Here is a 20,717-nt window from a genome sequence, read left to right as displayed (position 1 = left end):
TGGAAAAATATGGAACTTTTGCGATGGACTTATCCTAAAGAGTGTGATCCACCTGTGACAGAGTTGCTAGTGTTGGAACAAAGACTCAAGCACACTTTTTATTATTATTATTATTTTTTTGGGGGGTGCAGGGCAAATGGGGCTGGGTGGCCCACCTGGAGCCGCATAGCAGGGTGATCGTTGGGTATCTGAGGCCGGATTTGGACCCAGGTGCTCCTGGCTCAAGGGACAAAGCTCTGTCTGCCACCCAGCTGCCCCTACTATTATTACTATTTTATTTTATTTTGGGTCTTTTTTTTCTTTTTTTGGTTTTTGCAGGGCAGTGGGGTTGGGGTGGCTTGCATGCCACACAGCTGGGTGATTGTTGGGTGTACAGGGCCAGATATGGGCTCAGGTACTCACTCCTGGCTCCAGGGCTGGTGCTCCGTCCATTGTGCCACCTGGCCATACCTACAAAGAAATAATTAAATTTAAAAGAATTTGACTTCAAAAAGGATATATTAGAAAACACTTCCTCTACTCCTCTGAAGGCCACTTGTGAAACACTGCTAGTATACACTTTTAACACTTTTTGTACAAACTGACTAAAATGGCCATGTTTTACGTGACTGTGGCACATCTATAAAACCTATATTGGATTGTTTATCTTGGTGGGGGGAGGGAAGAAAAGGAAGAGAGGGATACAATTTGGAACTCAAAACTTTAAAAAAAAAGTTTTTAAATGCCTTTAACATGTAATTGAGGAAAAAATAAAATATTTTCAAGTCTATTATTTGTTGGATTTGAAAGAGAAGGGAAGGCCATATCTCCTCCACTCTCCCTCCACCAATCCCATCTTCTCTTTTCAACCCTCATTATTTTAATTAATTTCGCGGCACAGGACGAGGTCAGACCGGCCGGAGTCAGGAGCTTTTGGCGCCCGGCCTTACGGCGGGGAAAGGATGAAGGATGAGAAGGATCAGTCCATCCCCAGGCCCGGAGATGGGGTTACAAGCCCTAAATCTGTGAGGGCGTGGAGGCATCCACAAAAGCAACGAGACCTCCCCTCCCGCAGGGAGCGCTCGCCGGGACCGGCTTGCCTGGGCTTACCACCTCCGGCCTGCCTTCGCCACTTGCCCCGGAAGTATTTGTGCCGCGTACGACGCGCCCACGTGCGTAACGTCCGGTTTCCGGCGGAATCCCACGTGTGGGACAAGAAAGCAGGCTCCGCGGACTCGGCGGCCGGCGAAGGAAGGGCGCGGGCGGGGAGCCAGGACGGCCGGCAGCATGTCGCACCTTCCCATGAAGCTGCTGCGCAAGAAAATCGAGAAGCGGAATGAGAAGCTGCGTCAGAGGAACCAGCGACTCAAGCAGAAAGGTGAGCCCCGGCGGGCCTCGGGCCGATACGGAGGCCCGCCGGGCTCGGGGCCGCCTGCTGACGCGCCTGGGGGCCCGGGAAACCCGGCGCCTCCCAGGCTGTCCCGGAGCCCGTCTGGATTCTGGGCGCCTGAGGCGAGGCCCGGCCTCGGGTCCTCGCACACCAGCAGCTCCTCCGCTGCCTCCCAGCGCGGTGCCCCGGCAGCCCCTCCTACAGGCCTCCTCCCTGGTTTGGTTTCGCACTTGAGGGGTTTTTTGATCCTAAACCAAAATCCACCTGTAATCTTATTCCTGAGTGACGGTGGGTAGATAATCCCTCCCCGGATCCTGAGCTAGGCCCGACGCATCTCATTCCTGCCTTGTCAGTGGATTCCAGAGAGCCTCCCCGAGGCTGGCCCTCCCACTGTGGCTTCTCCCTCCTCCCGAATACCTGAAACATTGTCTCTTCTTTTATGACATGTTTTATCCTCAATTTGTTTTGTTTGTTTTGATCTCTAAAACGGGGGGGGGGGGTGTTTCAACATGATTAATATAACTATGTTTCGATTGCTCTCCGTCAAGGGAAGGGAGAAGAGGAGAAAAATGTGGAACTCAAAACCCTACCAAAAAATGATGGTTAAAAATTATGTAGTTGGAACATGTTCCAACATGAAGTTGGAAAAATAAATTTTATTTTTTTTAAAAAAGCAGGGGGTGGGGTGGCTAGGTGGCTCAGTGGTTACAGCACCAGCCCTAGACTCAGGAGGACCTAAGTTCAAATTCGACCTCAGACACTTATTTTGACACTGTCACCTCAGGGAAGTCACTTAACCCCACTGCCTTGCAAAAAGAAAAAAAGCAAGGGGTGTTGAACCTTTTTTTTTTGTTTCCTGGACCTCCTAAGTAGTCTGGTGAAACCTTCTTGGAATATTTTTACTTTATTTTATTGCAAAATGTTTAAAATTATTACTAAAATTATGGTGAAGTAATCATATTTGTTTTTTATCATACATTGGCTTCCTGAAATGTATCCAGAGATCCCCTGGGTCTCTGCCTCCCAAGTTAAGAACCTTTACCATAAAATGTTTTTCAAGTTCCTCCAGTTAGGGATTTATACTTTAAAGAAAAAAAAATGTATGCCCTTCTTAAACTTCCTCAGCAACTTAATAGTGTTATTACAACATAGCATTGAGTCCTTAATATTCACATATAGAATATAAGCTTATTTAATATATTGTTAGAGTAGAGATAAACATAGCTTATCTCAGCAAAAAACCTCTGAAATAAAAATCAAGAGGTAAAAGTTGTCTTCTCGGGGCTGCTACTAAGTAGCTTTGACATCTTGGGCCAGTTACTTCCTAACATGAGGGATCAGACTAAATGAGTTTTGTTACCAATTCTTCCTAACTAACATCTCTTTCCATCCCATTCATCCCACGTACCACTGCCAAGTATTATTATTTTAAACCTTTGCTCAAAAATTTTCAGAGGCTCCTTGTTGCTTTTTAAATAAAATATATGCCTCTTACCCTAAACTTGATAGCTTCCACAATCTAGTTCTAACCTACCTGCCCAACCCCTCTCCCACTACTGCCCTATATAATCCCAGCTAAAGTGGGCTTTGAACAGTAGAAAAGACAAATCTATTAGAATTATGCCTTGAAGATAATGTGTTTGTCAGTAAATGTTGATTGATTGATGTTCTGGGAAACAGCATGAGCTTCCCAGAAATAAATGTTTTGAATGCTTGCCTGCTTTTCTTACTGCAAAAGAATCATCATATGAAAAAGGTCATGGATATAGAATATAAAGAGACTTTAGAGATATTTTGGTTCTGCTCTTTCATTTTACAAACTGAGATACAGAGAGATTAAATAGCTTTCCTAAGGACCTATAGTTTCAGATGCAGAATTTAGTTTAAAAAATTATTTAAATTTTGTAAAGGTAATAATCATTTTTGTTTTTATTTGTATAAGGACATGAATATAAATATAGTTAAAATTATACTAATATTAGCTAAATGAATAACATCATCACCACTTGATTTTATAGGAAAATTGGGGACACTTAAGACCTTTTGTAGTTGTAGAAATGACTTAAAGGGGATCAGACTATGATCTGATGAATGAGCAACTACATTCAGCCTATCAGTTAAATTTTTATTTTGTTGTTGTTCATTTGTTTCAATTATATCTTATTCCTCATGATCCCATTTTGGAGGCTTTTTGTTTTGTTTTTGTCAAAGATACTGTAGTGTTTTGCCATTTCCTTATCCAGCTTATTTTACAGATGAGGGAATTGAGGCAAAGAGAGTTAAATGACTTGCCCAAGGTCATGCAATTAGTAAATGTCAGATGCTGAATTTGAACTCAGCTCTTTCTGACTCCAGTCTCAATACTCTACTACACCACCTGACTATGCTTAATATTTATTGAACTCCTACAGTTTCTATATTTATTTGATTTGTGTATGATTGTGTTCTTTTGTCTGTTAATTACCTTAATTTTTATCCTTTTAAAATGTCAATGGTACAGACACATTTTAACAAATTCTTTGTGGTTCCTACTAAAAGACTTTATAAACAAGTTTTTATTAAAATTCCACTTAGTTATTTTTCTGATGGCAGAATCTATGAGAGTTTCTCTGTTTCCTCTGTTCTTTATCTGAAATAAGAAAATGTCACCAAGTTCTCAGATTATTGAACCTCACAAAATATCACTTTGGTAAAAATGATTTTGCTCTGTATGAATGCTACATAAAGTGCACGTGAACAGTGATTTTGATAACGGTCATAGGTTAATTCTTAAACTGCCGAATTTTAGAGCCAAGCAATTTTGTCTTTATTTTTGACAGAGGCCTTGAGGGCCAATATATCAGAAGTTCAAGATGAGCATGTATCAGAAGAAACAGTAGAAGAAATAAAAGTAGAAAAATCTCCCAAGAAATCTACATTATTAGCAGCCAATGAAGAATCAACTGCACTGCTTCCCAATTCTGAATTAAAAAAGAAAAAGAAAAAGAAAAGAAAAATTACAGCTGATGCAGGACCTGGTAAGTCCCTTCTTTTTTCCTGGTTTTTTTAAAGACCACCTTAATTCTCTTTTTGTCATTGAACCAATTCATCTGCCCAAATGTCTGAAACCTTATAGATTTCCCCCAGGGAAGGCAGTACATTTCCCTGCCCAGCAGAGGTCCAGACATTTCTAAGGTCCTTAGTATTGTGTCATTCTATCCATTTTGCCTCTAGGTACACCTACCCCTGTCTTCACAGAAATTTTGTCAGAACCATCTGCTCTATATTCCTTCTCTCCTCAAAGGGAGTTAATTTGCTTTTGTATAATTGTGTTTAACCTTAAAAAAAAAATGAACCTAATATTGAGTTAAATAGACTTAATAACTTTGAAAAAACTCACAATAAAAAGTGAGTCATATATGAATTCTAAAAATAATCTTTTCTTTATCCTTGATTGGACCTTTTTCCTTTCAAACTAAGGAGCAGAAAAATATGTTCTGTCAGACAGAGGTAAGTCTTCCCCACCTCTCACTTGAACACTAGAATCCACAATGGTCTCACTTACTGTATTTCTCACTTTGCCACACACTTGGCACTTAATGTCAGGTACTTTCTTGTGACATCCAATTTTATTATTATTTAAATGTTCATCTGTTTTCCCCAAACCGATTGTAAAAATACTTGAGGGGAGGTAACCTGCCTTGTTGCTTTTCTTTGTTCATCAAATCATACTGTTTATAGGATGATTAAACCTATTATATGCCAAATTATTGTTTTGAAATAGACTAATAGTGGTTATGTATAAGTGATCTTGAACGGATTATCTGAATTAGCTTAGTCTCAGATTTCTCATCTGTAAAATGAAGAAACTAGAATTTATTGAGTCTCTTAGATCTGTACCAGCATTTTGGGTTTAGGTGTAGAGGGAAGACTTACCAAGCAATAAGGATTCTAACTAAACATTAGAGAGGTTTGGAGTTGTGCTGGGCAGGCAAGGAAGCTGTACTGTAAGGTTTCTAGTACTACCAAAAAAGTCAGTACTGAATTGAATTTGTCAGCTGAGGACTAGCTAAGTTTGGAGATACTTATCACCAAAACATGATTACAGGTTTGTTTTTTTTAACCTCAGTAGCTCAAGAAATTGTCTGCTAAGGCATGGAAGAATAGTGTTCTATATCAGTGGACAGAGGGAATAGCTGTGATTGTAACATTGCAGATCTTTTGAAATAGTGCCATAGAATTAAAAAAAAATTGAGGGTTGTATAGTCCAATTCCATAATGATGTATCTGGAAATGAGGCAGTACAGAACAATTCTTTTTAATGAGAGATAGACATAGTAAACAGTTCAGGTGTTCAAAGAAGAGATTACTGGGCAAGGATATTGAAGTGGGATATATCTATGAAAGGATATTGAAGGTGGTGGGATCTTTTGATCTGACTCTTAATTTGGGAGTGACCAGCATCTTGAGCAAAAGTTCAGGGAGTTGAAGTTTGGCCTGAGACTTGTAAGAAAAATAGGAATTTTTTCCCTGTTCCTCCCAGTGAGGTTTGGTTCTATTTAGAAAATACATTTGAGGGGCAGCTAGGTGGGGCAGTGGATAGAGTACGGACCCTGGAGTCAGGAATCCCTGAGTTCAAATCCGGCCTTAGATAATTAAGAATTACCTAACTGTATGGCCTTCATTTGCCTTGCAGAAACCTAAAAAAAAAAATAGATTTGATCAAAATTCCATTGGGTTTTTCTCTTCTGTACTTTTTGCCAGTTTATGAGTAGTTGTATATCCGAAATGCACCAGGATCAGAAAAACAAAGACACTTAATACTTAAAAGATTATTTCTAAGAAACTACCTACATAATCATTTTGTGCAAGGAAGATTACGATTTCCAAGATTAATTTTACCTAATGAATATTACCTATTATTTGTGTATATTGAACAATGAATTGCTTGAATAAACATAAATTCAAGTGAGAGAGGAGTATGATTGGACTTCGAGTTTTAGTATTAATACACTGTGACCCTGTTTTTCTGGCATTGCAAGGAATATAGCAAAGACTTGTATTTGGAGTGTATTTCCATTGGACTGAGATGTAGTCTTCTTGTCAAAGTTTGAGAGCTTTTATTGGGAAAATGAGAGTTCAGACAAAGAAGCATGGAGATATGCTCACATTTCCATGACCTGGAGGTCCATGAGAAAATTTTTTTGGAATTGTGTTACTATGGTGTTTTACTTTAACCAGAAAACAAAAAAACAAAAACTGAAGACCAAGAGGGATCTGATGATGAAGGTGAGAAAGATACCAAAATAAAAGAAAACACTGTGGAGGATCAGAAAGAGGATGATGAACTGCCCAGCCTTCCTCATGGACTAACAGGTAATTTTCAGTATGCTTTCTGAAGCATACTCTTTTGTCTACCTTTCTATCTCTTTCTTTAACATGAGTTACTTGGATTGATTGACATACACACACACACACACACACACACACACACAAAGACAATTGGAGTAGGATAGTAGATAGAATACTGGATTTGAAGTCAGGAAGATCTGAGTTTAAATCTGAATGAGACATTTTTATAGCTTTGTTACCCTGGGCAAGTCACTCTTCTCAGCTTCATTTTCCTTATTTGTAAAATGAAATGGAACCTAGCTCAAATCAAATGAGATAATATATGTAAAGCATCTTTAAAAGACTTCACGAATATTAGCTATTATTTTTATAGTTTAAAGACCTCTAAATTCTTATTTTTCCTTCTTTTTCTATTTTGTAGTGTTGAATGAATGTCCCTCTTTTTTCTGCTTCTGATTTCTTAAACATCCAAAATCCCTTCCATTTGTTCAATCCAAAGACCACTTTTCATTTTTTTTAATTTGCAGTTTTTTTTTCCCCTCCATCTGGGGGAAAAAAGAGAAGAAAACAAACCTCTTCTAACAAATATGCAAAAGAAATTGCCAGAGGGGCCACATACTAAAATGTGTCCCATTTTCCATATTTAGTCCTCATTTGGATGTGGTTAGCATGCCTCATAATAATCATGATCAGAGTTCAAGTATTATTTTCCTGGTTCTGTTCTATTCATAGATGTTTTCCCATATAACTCTAAGGCTATCACCTTCATCATTTCTTAAAGCATTTTAGTATTCCATACGGTCATATTACAGTTTGTTCAGCTGTTCTGCAGTGATGGTGCCCTCTTTTTTCCAGCTCATTGTCACTATTAAAGGAGATATTATACATAGTTTTTTACACATGTAGCCCTTTTTTCTATTTAAAAAAGTATGTGGTATCATTGGGTCAAAGGGAATGCACAATTCCAAACTGCTTTCCCAAATGTCTGCACTATCTCACACCACCAAAATGCCTATTTACCCACATTCCCTTGAACAATGTCTTTTTCCTTTTTTAGTCATCTTGGTTATCTGGAAAGGAGCACCTTTCAGCATCCCTTTTGTTCTCCTTTCATTCCTCTGGTCCTTCACATTGGTGCTTTCTGATATGAATGGTAGGACCATATAGTAAAAAAGGACTAGACTTGGAGTCAACACCTGGGCATTTATTCGAATTCTTAATTCTCATTAATCATTTACCTAAAGAAAATTCCTGAGACTTCTCTGAATGTCTTTTTTTTTTCATCTTGATTTCCCAACTCCTAACTTCACAATTGTTTATGGTTAGAAGTAAAGAAACTAAAGTCTCTTTCTAACTGCTATCATACAGAAATGATCAAATCAAGGCTTTATTTTAAAAGGTTTCCTCTAAGCTAGTATAGCAAAAATAAATCAACATGAAATGGTTAGTTAACTGGTAATGTTAATTTAAAAAAATAAAGTTTGTTAATGATCAACTGTTTCTATCTAGGGTCTTTTGAAGATACTTCATTCACTTCACTTACTAATATTGTCAATGAAAGCACTCTGAAAGCAATAGCAGAAATGGGCTTTACAAACATGACTGAAATTCAGCATAAAAGTATCAGACCACTTCTAGAAGGCAGGTAAAGTAAACATGATCTCTCAGTTTCTTATGTCTCTAAAAATGTAACTTAATTTGACTCTTGTGGCTTAAGATTGTTTGATTTTGTCCTATGATTTTTTGGTGTATACCATGAGGTGGTATAGTAGGGAAAGACCAGGAGTCAGGAAGACCTGAGTACAAATATGACTGACACTTAATAAGTGGTTATGTCACTTTTCCTCTAGCCCCTTTTCTTTCCTCACCCCATAATATGGTGGTAATAATAGCATGTACCTCCCAAAGTGGTTGTGAGGATAAAAATGAGATAGTAGTTATAAAATGCTTTGCAAAACGTAAAGGACTATACAGATGTTAGCTATTGTTGTTATTGTTGCCCCTAAGGCAATATAGTATCTTCATTTTCTGCAAGATGTACCTATCTTGATACTTATTCGATTATTTATGTAAAGCATCAAAAAATGCTGAGAATTAGTTACAGCTACTTAGGGGGAAAAAGAGTAATAAATGTGTTACTTTGTAGATTATTTATTTTTAGTTTGGTTTATTTTCCCCTATGATAAAACAAATTTTTTTCATTACAGCATTATTCGTATATTAGGCTAAATATGTTCTTTTATTTTTTAAATAATAGGGATATTCTAGCAGCTGCAAAAACAGGCAGTGGCAAAACCCTTGCATTCCTCATTCCTTCGATAGAACTCATTGTTAAATTAAAGTTCATGCCTAGGAATGGTAAGCTCAATTTCTTACTTATATCTCTAAAAATATAACTTTTATTTTGACTCTTGTGGCTTAAGACTGTCGTGTTTCTACATGGAGGTTGAGTTTTGAGTTTTTTGTGGGGGGGGGTTTTTGTTTGTTTTTTAGGAACAGGTGTCCTTATCCTCTCACCTACTCGAGAGTTAGCTATGCAGACCTTTGGTGTGCTTAAGGAGCTAATGTCTTATCATGTGCATACCTATGGTTTGATCATGGGAGGCAGTAATAGATCTGCAGAGGCACAGAAACTTGCAAATGGGATTAACATTATTGTGGCAACACCTGGCCGACTTTTGGACCATATGCAGGTAAATGTCATACAGCTATCCTTTTTTTTCCCCTTCACCCTAAAAAATAAACCTGTAGATAATAATCTTCTTTCTGCTTCTGTCTTATTTTATAGAACACCCCAGGATTTATGTTTAAAAATCTGCAGTGTCTTGTTATTGATGAGGCTGACCGAATTCTTGAAGTTGGATTTGAGGAAGAAATGAAACAGATCATCAAACTTTTGCCAAGTGAGTGGAAGCTGCATATAGCCAAGGCACACTCACTGAGTTTGGGGCGCTTGTGTGTACTGCTAATTGGAGGTGGCAAATGATGTTGACTATCTTGTAGTAATGATAATGAAATTATGGATCCTGAAGTTAACTTCTCAAAGTAAATTATTTTCAAAACACACAGACATCCTCTTTCTCACCCACCCACCCCACCTCCCTATTTACAGGTCTTCACAAAAACCTTAGACTACTTAGATGTGTTGCATAGAAGATGCCATATAAGACTATTTCACAGACATCCTGGAGGTTGTTCTCTAAGATAAAAGACATAAGCTATTTCATCCTCTCACTGACAGAAGAACCTGAGTTCAAATCCAGTCTCTGACATTTAGTACTGGTATGATTCTGGCCAAGTCACTTAATCCTAATTACCTCAAAATAAATAAATAAAAGTAGTTTTGGCCCATTTTGATAAATCAGTTTAATTGACACTATGATTGTTTTGGATATTAGCTTTTAGAGCTAGAAGGGACCTCACAGGCCATCTACTTCAGCCTCTCATTATATACAGGAGGAAAAAGATTCAGATAATTTAACTGACCTGTCAGTAACAGAGACAGGATTCAAAACCAGATCCTCTGACTCCAAATCTAGGACATTTTGCACTGTAGTGTCATGCCACCCAGTTAAGATTATCTTTGGGGGGGAAATGAAATTTAAGTGATTATTGTCCCAAGGTCAAATCCTTTTAGCTCACTGCTATGCTAAAATGTCTTCTCTGCTTATTTGAGGTTTGTTCATTGAAAGATGTTAAATTTGACAGCTAGGTCAAAAAACAAAACAGTTGACAAAATGTCCATATTACCATTAATGGAGAGGGCAGAAAACAGAAATTTCATTTGTGTGACATGCCTTGCATTGACTTGTTTGAATGCTGGTTTGTTTTGGGGTTTGTTTTTTTTTTTGCATGTATATAGAAAAAAAATGAATGGATTTGACAGGCATATAAGTTTTATGAGATTGTCATTAAAACATTTTTTTATACGCAGGGGTGTCCACTTCTAGCTCTTCTCAAAAACCGATCAGTACATATAGAATTCAATACCCATTCATGAATACAATAAGATTCACACCAGCTTCAACAAATCCCCCTCCATCTCACCCTACTTCACAGGTTGGACACACCAATTTTATGGGAAAATTTCATTGTCTATCTGGTTGAAAGTTTAAAGTGGTTGGGATTCTCTGAAAGGCTTACATTATTTTATATCATCTTTATTTCAGAACGAAGACAAACAATGCTCTTTTCTGCCACACAAACTCGTAAGGTAGAAGATCTGGCAAAGATTTCCCTTAAAAAGGAACCATTGTATGTTGGTGTTGATGATGATAAAGACACTGCAACGGTAGATGGTCTTGAGCAGGTAATTTTTTCCAATATTTTGGGGATATACAATAGAAATATTTGGGGATATACAAGAGAAATAATTCCTGACCTCCAGATGCTTTCGTTCTTACAAGAAAAACTTCACTGGGGTGGCTAGGTGGCGCAGTAGATAAAGCACCAGCCCTGGAGTCAGGAGTACCTGGGTTCAAATCCAGTCTCAGACACCTAGCTGTGTGGCCTTGGGCAAGCCACTTAACCCCATTTGCCTTGAAAAATCTAAAAAAAAAAAAAAAGATTATCTTTGCTTATTATCAGTGTTAACATGTGTTGGTAACTTTCAAAAGCTGTTTTGGTCCTTTGTTCCCTGATTTATAAGTTCCTGGGAATTAATATCATAAGATTTAGAGCAGGAAGGAATCTTTGAGATAATCTAATCCAAACCCTCCTTGTACAAATGAGGGAACTAGAGCTCACAAGTTAAGTGGCAGGTCTTGGTCACATAGATGTAAGCCTTCAGTTGGGATGTGCAGTCTGAATTCAAGAAAATCATTCAACAGATATTTCATTAGACTCACTGGCACTGAGTTATAGACTCTGTGGGTATCAGAGAAGTAAATAAGCTTTATACAAGAGCTCCTAAAATAGCTCACATTCCCCTTGGTGAAACATGTATAAGATGCTTTAAATACAGGATATAAATAGGCTGAACTGAGAATGAGAATTAGAGGAATTGAAAGAAAGGCTTACATCACTGTGGTCTGAAACACTTGGAAAAGGCTGCATAAGGAGGGATGGAACCCACGTTGATCACTGACTTTTTATGTCATTGTCGTTTTTGTGTCACTCCCTTTGGAGTATGGGGAAACCTATGAACTGCTTGTGAGAAACATGTTTTAAGTGCCTAAAATAAAACATAGGATTACAATTTTATTGAAAAACACTTGTCAAAAATACTAAATCTTTTCATAAAGATCTATAGTGATGGATTCTTGAGTGGTAGATATAACTTTGGCAGGGTTAGGCAGAAAAAAAAATCAATATGGAAAGTCAGAAATTGGTACAACCAACTATGTGAATATTGTAATTTAGGTAGAAGGTGATAGGAACCTAGGTTAAATTGTCTTCTTGGTAATTAAGTTTTCTGGTGAACCAACTTGACTGAAAAATCACTGACCTTTTAACTCAAGTTAATTTTTTTTAATGTTTTAATAACCTTATACTGTTAGATTGAACATCAGTTCCATGTATGTAAATTTTAATTCTCAAATCTGTTTTATCATTTGCCTTTTTGCTCTAAAAATGGAATGTAGTTGTAAAGAAAAATGCAAATAATTGAGGTTTTGATATATTACAGTCTCTGCATTTCATTCAGAATTGGAACCAAACCATAGATGAAAAATACCAAAGGCATGAGTAAAATATCTATTGGTTACAATGGGAAGTTATTTGTAGGAATAGAGTACTTAAAATTATAACTAAAATGAAAAGGTCACTTAGAGATTATTTTAGGAAATCATCATTACTATTAATACAATACTCTTCTCTAAATTTAAGGTATAAAAATGAGTGCAGAGGTATGTATTACTCATGCTCTCATTCCAGTGGTTAGAATACATCAGTGTGGAACTAAGGGTTTGAAAATTGTCTTTGTCTTTGAATAGTTTTATTTTCTTTTTATGATCTGTTTTATTAATCAAAATGATAAGATTAACATTAGAAGTACCAGAATTTAAGAATACTTCAAAGAACCAAGCTGGGTCAGTTGAATGCAGTTTTTTTAATCCATAATAAGGCAAAGAATATACAAGAAAAATTTTTTTATTTTCAAGTATAATTTTTGTGTCAGTTTCTTCTAGTATTTGAGGCATGTAATGGTTGTTCGCTTGATTTATTTTTAGGGATATGTTGTTTGTCCATCTGAGAAAAGGTTCCTTTTACTCTTTACATTTCTCAAGAAAAATCGGAAGAAGAAACTGATGGTATTTTTTTCTTCATGTATGTCAGTAAAATACCACTATGAGCTTCTGAACTATATTGATTTACCTGTCATGGCCATTCATGTAAGTGCTCTGTTTTTTAAAAAATCTTAAATTTATGTTATATACTAACAATTCAATCTGGCACTCACAACTTTAGCATTAAAGTCAATCAGCAGGGCAGCAGTAGATAGAGATAGAGTAATGAACCTGGAGTCAGGAGGACCTGAGCTCAAATGCAGCCTCAGATACTCAATAATTAACTAGCTGTGTGGCCTTGGGCAAGTCACTCTTAACCCTATTGCCTTAAATAAATTTTTTTTTTAAATAAAGTCAATCAGTAAACAGTTAGTTGTCAGTTCTTATATTCAAAGCTTGTATTGTTTGTTTCTGGGAATATAAAGATTTACAAGACACAATCCCTACCCTGATGTGGAGAGTCTAACTGGCAGTACAACACAGCCTATAAATACCAGATTAATGGAGTGCAGACCATAAGGCTTGTGTAATTTTTGGGGAGAGATCACTGGGAATTATGGAAGAATTTGCTTAAGATGTGGGACTTGACCTGAGCCTTTGGGGATGAAAATTCATATTAGAAAGCTGAGTAAAAGTGTGTGGTGTACAGAAACAGTTAACCTAGGATATTAAATAAGAAGTTAGAAAGGGAGACTGGGGACAGATTGTAGAGGGCGATCACTGAAGGATCCTTTGAAATTCGAAGGCATCCAGAACCACTGAAGGTGGCATAACCTCACTATCCTTTACAGGAATTGTGAATGTTTTGATACTATATGCTTTGGTTTTTGAGTTACTACTTCTGTAACCTGATTGAAAAGTAAGTCTTGTGGACTCAGATTCTTGATGGGTTAAGTTTCCCATTACTTTCATCTCTATGTAATATGGTGCTTTTTGCTGTGTTGGGGGTGGGGGTGGTCTATTTAAATATTCTAAAAACAATCAAAATTTAGCCCCCCCCCTTTTTTTTTAAGATTTGAGTCTTCCTCAGTGGGTAAATGCCCACTCTCAGAAATGATCGCAGTATTATTTGACTGCTCACAATGTGGCTCAGTAATGCATTTCTTATTCAATCTAGGGCAAACAGAAGCAAAATAAACGGACAACTACATTCTTTCAGTTCTGCAATGCAGATTCTGGAATTTTGCTGTGTACAGATGTAGCTGCCAGAGGGCTAGATATACCAGAAGTAGACTGGATTGTCCAGTACGATCCTCCAGATGATCCAAAGGTAACTGATCCTTTCTCTTCCAAATATTATCTTATTTGGGGGATTTCTGCCATACATAGTCAGTGTGCTGATTAGCTTTCTGATTTTTCTCAAGACCTTTTCTTAATAAATAATATCCTAAGAACTGCTAAAGCATTCCAGTACAGCCAGAAATGACTAATTGTATTTCATAACATTTATCTTTTCCTTGAGTTTTTTGATCAGTATTAAATAGCAAAGTTAAATCCACAATGTTAGATTAATGCTGATATATACTCTTGTTTCTGGAAAACATAAGAGGACATAAACTGGCTTCTAATTTCAATACTCTCAGAGAGGCATTAGGAGGGCACCATGGAAAAGTGCTCTAGGAAAAATAAAAACTTTATTTAGTAGGTATATGAAACTTAGCACTAACACCATACACTTCATATAGATGCAGTAGACAGATGGACTGAAAATTTTATAGTATCCTACACATGCAAAAATGGTGTCAAACAAGTTTGCAGAGGCAGATGGAGAAGTGGACTCAGAACCAAGAAGAAGTTCATTCAAGTCCTTTCTGTGACGTGTTGACTCAGTGACACTAGACTAGGTGTCGCCACTAGACTAGAAGTTGCAGATTAGTCACCAATCTGCAATCAATAGAGAGAGCTTTTTCACCAGAGGCCTTCCTACCCATAAGAAGTCACAGACTTCAGCTTTAGGAAAAAGCCCAATCTTTTCATTTGTCTATGCCATTATGTCCTTTGGATTTCCTTAAGGCTTGTGTTCTTTCCTCCTTATCTTGATACTTGCCTGGTATGGCAAGTTTTAAGTTGAATACAAATGTGCCATCTGTACCAATAAGAGTGCAGATGATGTGCCACCATTAATAGATTCTTGGAAAAGCAGATATATTGCCAGCGTGTCCTTGCAATGGTGCCACATTTTAAATCACATTTCCTTTTTCCATTTAAGGAATATATTCATCGTGTAGGTAGAACAGCCAGAGGCATAAATGGAAGAGGTCATGCTTTGCTTATTTTACGACCAGAAGAATTGGGTTTTCTTCGTTACCTAAAGCAAGCAAAGGTAAGGAATCATATTTTATAACTGGAGGGGAACCTTAGAAATTATTAGTCATATCTTCTAACTTATTCTTACAAGTGAAGAAGTGAATATTTTTATTTCTTTCTCAAAACTGTCCATTTCTTTAAGTTTGCTCAAGTTTCCATTTCTCAAAAATCTCAATGTTAGGACAGCTAGGGTGGTGCAGTGAATAAATCACTGAGGTCAGGAGGACCTGAGTTCAAATCCAGCCTCAGACACTTAATAATTACCTAGCTGTGTGACCTTGGGCAAGTCACTTAACCCCATTGCCTTGTTAAAAAAAAATCTCAATGCCATCTTTAAAACACTTTCCCACCACATTCCAGTTGGCAGACCTCAGATAAAGCATACAAAAAATGTGGAGAGATACTGATTCTAGCAATATTTCAAGAAGAGAGGTGAGGTTACTTGAATTTCCAGAAAAAGGAGTTACTAAACATTAAGTGGTGCAGAGAGTTCTGCCAGTTGACCTCACAAAGGGGTCCTCCTGTTTCAAATCTTGCCTTCTAGGCAGGAGGTTATTATCCACTACCATAAGTTATAATTGGTCCTAACTGCTACCTCTCATCAAGTATTTGTCACATGGACCTATATGAGAGTAGCCTATGCTTTGTCATGGATGTTTGTTTGAGAAGGACTTTCTCTACTTTCCATTCTTCACTAGACTCAGCTACAGGAAGCTCATTTGCTCCTTATGATTCAGACCAGCTGCCCAGTGCCACCTTTGTTTTTCCTCCCTAAAGTATTGAAGACATTGTGACTTGGAAAGAATTTGACTACGGTTCTGATCAAGACTGAAGTGATGTCAACTCAGAGCAATAATCAAATGGATAGTTTGGAACACTAGTTACAGAAAAGGTTTTTATATCTCCAGAAAAGAATATAGTGTAGATCAGATAGCCTTTTACAAAAAAAAAAAATTGGCGAAGATGAGTCTATAAAGTATAAGCCATCTTTGCTCCTTTCCTTTCCTCAGCTTTCATAACAGCATTTAAGGAAAAATGATCTTCTGAAAGTCAGCACAGGTAATTTGAAGAGTAATGGAGCAGGCACCAGAACACCTGGGTTCTAATACCAGATCTTCCATTCATTTGAGTCAGTTATGTCCTTTCTCCATGCCTCATTTCCCTCATATAGAAAATGAAAGCAGACAGATGGGATCAATTCTTTAAGTCTTCTCTAAGTCTTAACATTTTAGTATCTATCCCAAAACATAAATATATTATCTGCAACCCCACTGGAAAAGTATTGTTCACACTGTCTTAAACTTAACCTTTGATTCTGGTTTACTTAGTGTTGGCTTTTTCTCCCCTTTCTTCCTAGGTACCATTAAGTGAATTTGAATTTTCCTGGTCAAAAATTTCTGACATTCAGTCTCAGGTATTTCATTTTTAAATGTTAATTATTTTTATATGTCCAGAGGATTTTCATCTTCTGCTTTGAACTTGTCTTAAAATGATCTGATCTATGATCTGATTTAGCCTTCTGTGATAACGTGGTCGAAAGTCTTTTGGATCTTTGGAGTTATTTGGCACATCAGCATGATTGGAGGCTTGGGCAAAATAGTATTACTGTATTCGTACTGAAGTTTGTATGCTTAAGAAAAGTAGCATCCTGGCATATTACATGGTGTTTTGCTTCTAAAAATTTCAGTTGGAAAAGCTAATTGAGAAGAACTACTTCCTTCATAAATCAGCACAAGAGGCATATAAATCTTATGTTCGAGCTTATGATTCCCATTCTCTGAAGCAGATCTACAATGTTAACAGCTTAAATTTACCTCAAGTTGCTTTATCATTTGGTTTCAAAGTACCTCCATTTGTTGACCTAAGTATCCTTTGCTTTATTTTTATATCACCACCCTGAAATCTTGGGGGAGTTTCTGCATGAAACTCTCCTAGGCTTAACTGGTAAGTTCCTATGTTTTGGTCCTAATTAGTTGGGTTTGGGTTTTTCTGTTCGGGATGTTTATACTACTGAATAGAAAGCTGACATGGCGCTTTAGGCACAAGATATAGAACAGTGTAAACTCTTTCAGCTGCTTTCTTAAGACGATCATTGGATTTTTGAGAAGTAGAAACTTGGAACACTTAGCTGGATTGTGTACGTAAGCGTTTTGTAGTACTTATGACATCAGATCACAGATGACTAGTGAAATGAATTTGCATGTCCCTACCTATTTGGACTGTGTCATCTCAGATGAGATGATCATCATCAACTAAATTTTGGCACAATTTGGGGGGGGGGGACAGGGTGAATGATTCATGGAAAAGAATTGCTTCTTTATGTGACTGTAAGTGTCCTTAATCCCCATAAGAAATGGAAACAACCACCCACTTTCAAATGAAGGCTATTTGAATATATGCCAAAACACTTTAGCTTTTTCTCCCAGGACTTAATGAAAGTAGTTTTACCAGTAAATTTTTGTGTGTGGTAAAAATGTTAGCAGTGAGGCTGAGCAAAGTCACGAGTTATCATTGGTATGCTATTCTACATAGTCTTACACTTCTGTCTCATGATTTTCTGTAAATTGTTTGTATCTCTTCACTTTTTCATATTAGAGTGAAAGAAATAGCATGGTTTGGTTAAATAATTGGATTTGAAGGTATAGAATCCTGTTTGTAATTATCACCTTGGGGGGGGGGGGGACCATGGACAGACCCCTTAGTCTCTTTGTATCTGTTTCTCAGGCTATATTACATGATTCATAAGATCACTTCCATACTAATAGATCTTAAAATTGTGATTTGAGGCAACTGGTTGCTCTTATTCCCTAGTAATATTAGATTGAAAGTCATGTGCTTTCCTATTGTCTACTTTCCTTAACATTCACTTTTCAGATTTGAACAGCAGCCAGGGGAAGAGGATGCAAAAAAGAGGTGGTGGTGGTGGTTTTGGTTACCAGAAACCCAAGAATGTCCACAAGTCCAAAATCTTCAAGCACATTAGCAAGAAGAAATCTGATGGCAGGCAGTTCTCTCACTGATATGTAATCTTCAATAACTCTGTCCTCAAATAAAGACTTGTCTTCACTGTACTAACCATGGAATATTTACAACCTTCAGGATTTGGATTATGATCTGATTTACTACACTCAAGTTCAGTGGCTTCAACCAAATTTTCTTAATTATAAAACGAGTGAGATGAACCTAAGGTTATCTTGGCTTCAAAAAGACAAATGACATTTTCTTTTCAGTAGACTTAAAAAATACAGAATTTTAACTATAAATTATTTTTTCAAAGAATTTATATTTTCAAATTGGGAACAATTCCATTTCTCTAAAGAGCATTTGTTTTGTTTTATATACAATCATTCCTTACCATTGTCTTTGGAGAACTCTGTGACTTGGATTGCAAATATTAATGACCTCTTAATGTAGTCAAGTATATGAGAGTCTTCTTGGGCCTTACTGTACAAATAAAGGCCTCAGTCTATTCTCCTTGTTTCTTGGATAACACAAATTGACTTTGATCCAATCTAAATATTGACTGCTAAATCAAAGGATCCATAACCTTTTTTGATTTTAAATTGGTAGATTTCTGATCGATACTGATTACTCCTCAGTAATCTGTGTCCCTTAACCTTTCTTGGCCTCGGTTTCCTTATCTGTAAAATAAAGGATTTGTACTAAATAGACCTCCAAGGTTTCTTCTAGCCCAAAACTTATGATCCTATAGAACTCATTAAACAAACCCCATAAATTTAAGGTTGTTTGTACTTATTACCATAGTAATAGATTATATGAAGAAGATATTTGTTTCTTTTCTTTTGACCTGATTCATGAGAAGCATCTTACTATGTATCCATTTTTTTCATTGTTATCCAAACGTGACATTCTTGAAAATAAAATATGCCCCACAAACAAGTCATTTGTGATATTTATTCCAAAGCTTAAATTGAAGTTCTGTAAGCACTTAGTACACATATGAAGATCTGAATTCATATTGCACCTTAGATTCTTATGGATCCTGAGTAAGTCCCATAACATCTCCAAACCTCAGTTTCCTCTGTGTGAGCATCAAATGGAATAATATATGTAAAATACTTGCAAACCTTAAGATTCCATATAAATGTCAGTTATTGATTCTGTTTAACAAAACCTCGTTTGTAAAAGCTTCTAGTGTTTGCATCAAAGATGTTAATCAGAAATCTTTCAGATTTTAGTAAGATCAACACATATACCCTAAGATTCTTAAAAAACAAGATCCAGGGGCATTGTACTACCTTAATGAGAACCCAACTTTCCTCTTCATAATTCAGTGATTCTGTACATCATGGATATACATATTGGTGTTGTGATAAGCATCTAGGAGTCAGAAATAGGCACATTTTATTGATTGCACTCTACCTTAGATATGTCTCCATCCAGTGAGAACAATAACAAGAGTACTTACTGTCTATCCTGTGGTGCTTATGGAGGCCAAAAAGGATTGAACCAAGAGATTATCTCAAGTTAAACAGGTTAGACAATTTTGAAGAGTAAAAAATTTTCTAACCTGGTTGATAATTGTCTAGGTTAAGCAGGGAACTTAAGGAGAAAAGTACTCATTTTTAATTATGTAAGGTATTCCTCCCTATCCCATCGTATCTCACCTTCCCCCATGATTTGCATAAGAAGTTCTTAGTCAAAGTCACACAAGCTTTTAGGAGTCAAATTATAATTTTTTTTGCAAGGCAAATGGGGTTAAGTGGCTTGCCCAAGGCCACACAGGTAATTATTAAGTGTCTGAGGTCAGATTTGAACTCGGGTAGTCCTGAGTCCAGGGCCAGTGCTCTATCCACTGTGCCACCTAGCCACCCCAAAATTATAATTTCTAAGGTGAAAAATCACATTTTAAATGTAACGCTTTTTAGAGGAGCCTACATTCATCTATCGGGACCAGTCAAGGCACTATGCTAAGCACTGGGGATTCAAAGATAGCACCTGTCTTCAAGAAACATTCTAAGGCAGACTGCACAAGGGGGAGGGAAGGTAATCTCGAGATATCATGGAGAAGTTCAGCTGAGTGCAGAAATTAATAGATGACTGACCTGGATACCTTCCTTAAATGGAGACTTAGGTAGAGGAGGGGGCCCAGAAGAAAAAAGTACTGATGAGATGTGAGTAGTAGGGATAAAGTGACCTTGCAAGGATAAGATTCCTGGGGCATAGTGAAGTCATCATACTCTCTTCACTGGAGTAGCCAGTGTTGTGCAAAATAAGGAATAAATACTAAGAACGAAAGGGCCTCTCCAAACAAAAGACTTTGCAAGTAGAAAGTATAGTGAAAGGAATGGGTCCCCATTCCATTACTAATTGACCCTGTGACTTGTGGAAGCTATTTCCTTTTTCTGGGACTTAGTTTCATCTGTAAAATTTGAGGGTAGACGGGTCACCTCCAAGGTCCTTTGCAGTCCAGTCCAAAGGGCTTAAAATTCAACTAATTTTCTAGAGCAAAAACTAAAATG

At 37.0% G+C, this 20,717-nt stretch overlaps 1 protein-coding gene across 1 annotated transcript; it reads left to right on the top strand.

The window, feature by feature from the left end:
• Positions 1-1,178: 1,178 nt before the first annotated feature.
• Positions 1,179-19,270, top strand: DDX18 (DEAD-box helicase 18). Its single transcript, XM_074215015.1, has 14 exons — positions 1,179-1,357; positions 4,189-4,386; positions 6,590-6,724; positions 8,210-8,345; positions 8,958-9,058; positions 9,194-9,393; positions 9,489-9,603; positions 10,870-11,009; positions 12,871-13,032; positions 14,045-14,197; positions 15,137-15,250; positions 16,592-16,648; positions 16,922-17,099; positions 18,109-19,270. The coding sequence occupies exons 1-14, from the start codon at positions 1,267-1,269 to the stop codon at positions 18,252-18,254; spliced, it is 1,926 nt and encodes a 641-aa protein (XP_074071116.1). The 5' UTR covers positions 1,179-1,266; the 3' UTR covers positions 18,255-19,270.
• The last annotated feature ends 1,447 nt before the right edge of the window (positions 19,271-20,717 follow it).

The sequence above is a fragment of the Macrotis lagotis genome, chromosome 1 (genome assembly GCF_037893015.1).
Source record: "Macrotis lagotis isolate mMagLag1 chromosome 1, bilby.v1.9.chrom.fasta, whole genome shotgun sequence".
NCBI lineage: Eukaryota > Metazoa > Chordata > Mammalia > Peramelemorphia > Peramelidae > Macrotis > Macrotis lagotis.
The sequence above is the reverse complement of the archived record's forward strand: the minus strand, read 5'-3'. Positions and strand labels throughout refer to the sequence as shown.

Coding starts and splice junctions, on each gene's coding strand:
- DDX18 (XM_074215015.1), top strand. CDS start 1,267: ATGTCGCACCTTCCCATGAAGCTGCTGCGCAAGAAAATCGAGAAGCGG. Junction 6,725..8,209: donor CCTTCCTCATGGACTAACAG/GTAATTTTCAGT, acceptor GTTTCTATCTAG/GGTCTTTTGAAGATACTTCA. Junction 16,649..16,921: donor TTTCTGACATTCAGTCTCAG/GTATTTCATTTT, acceptor TAAAAATTTCAG/TTGGAAAAGCTAATTGAGAA.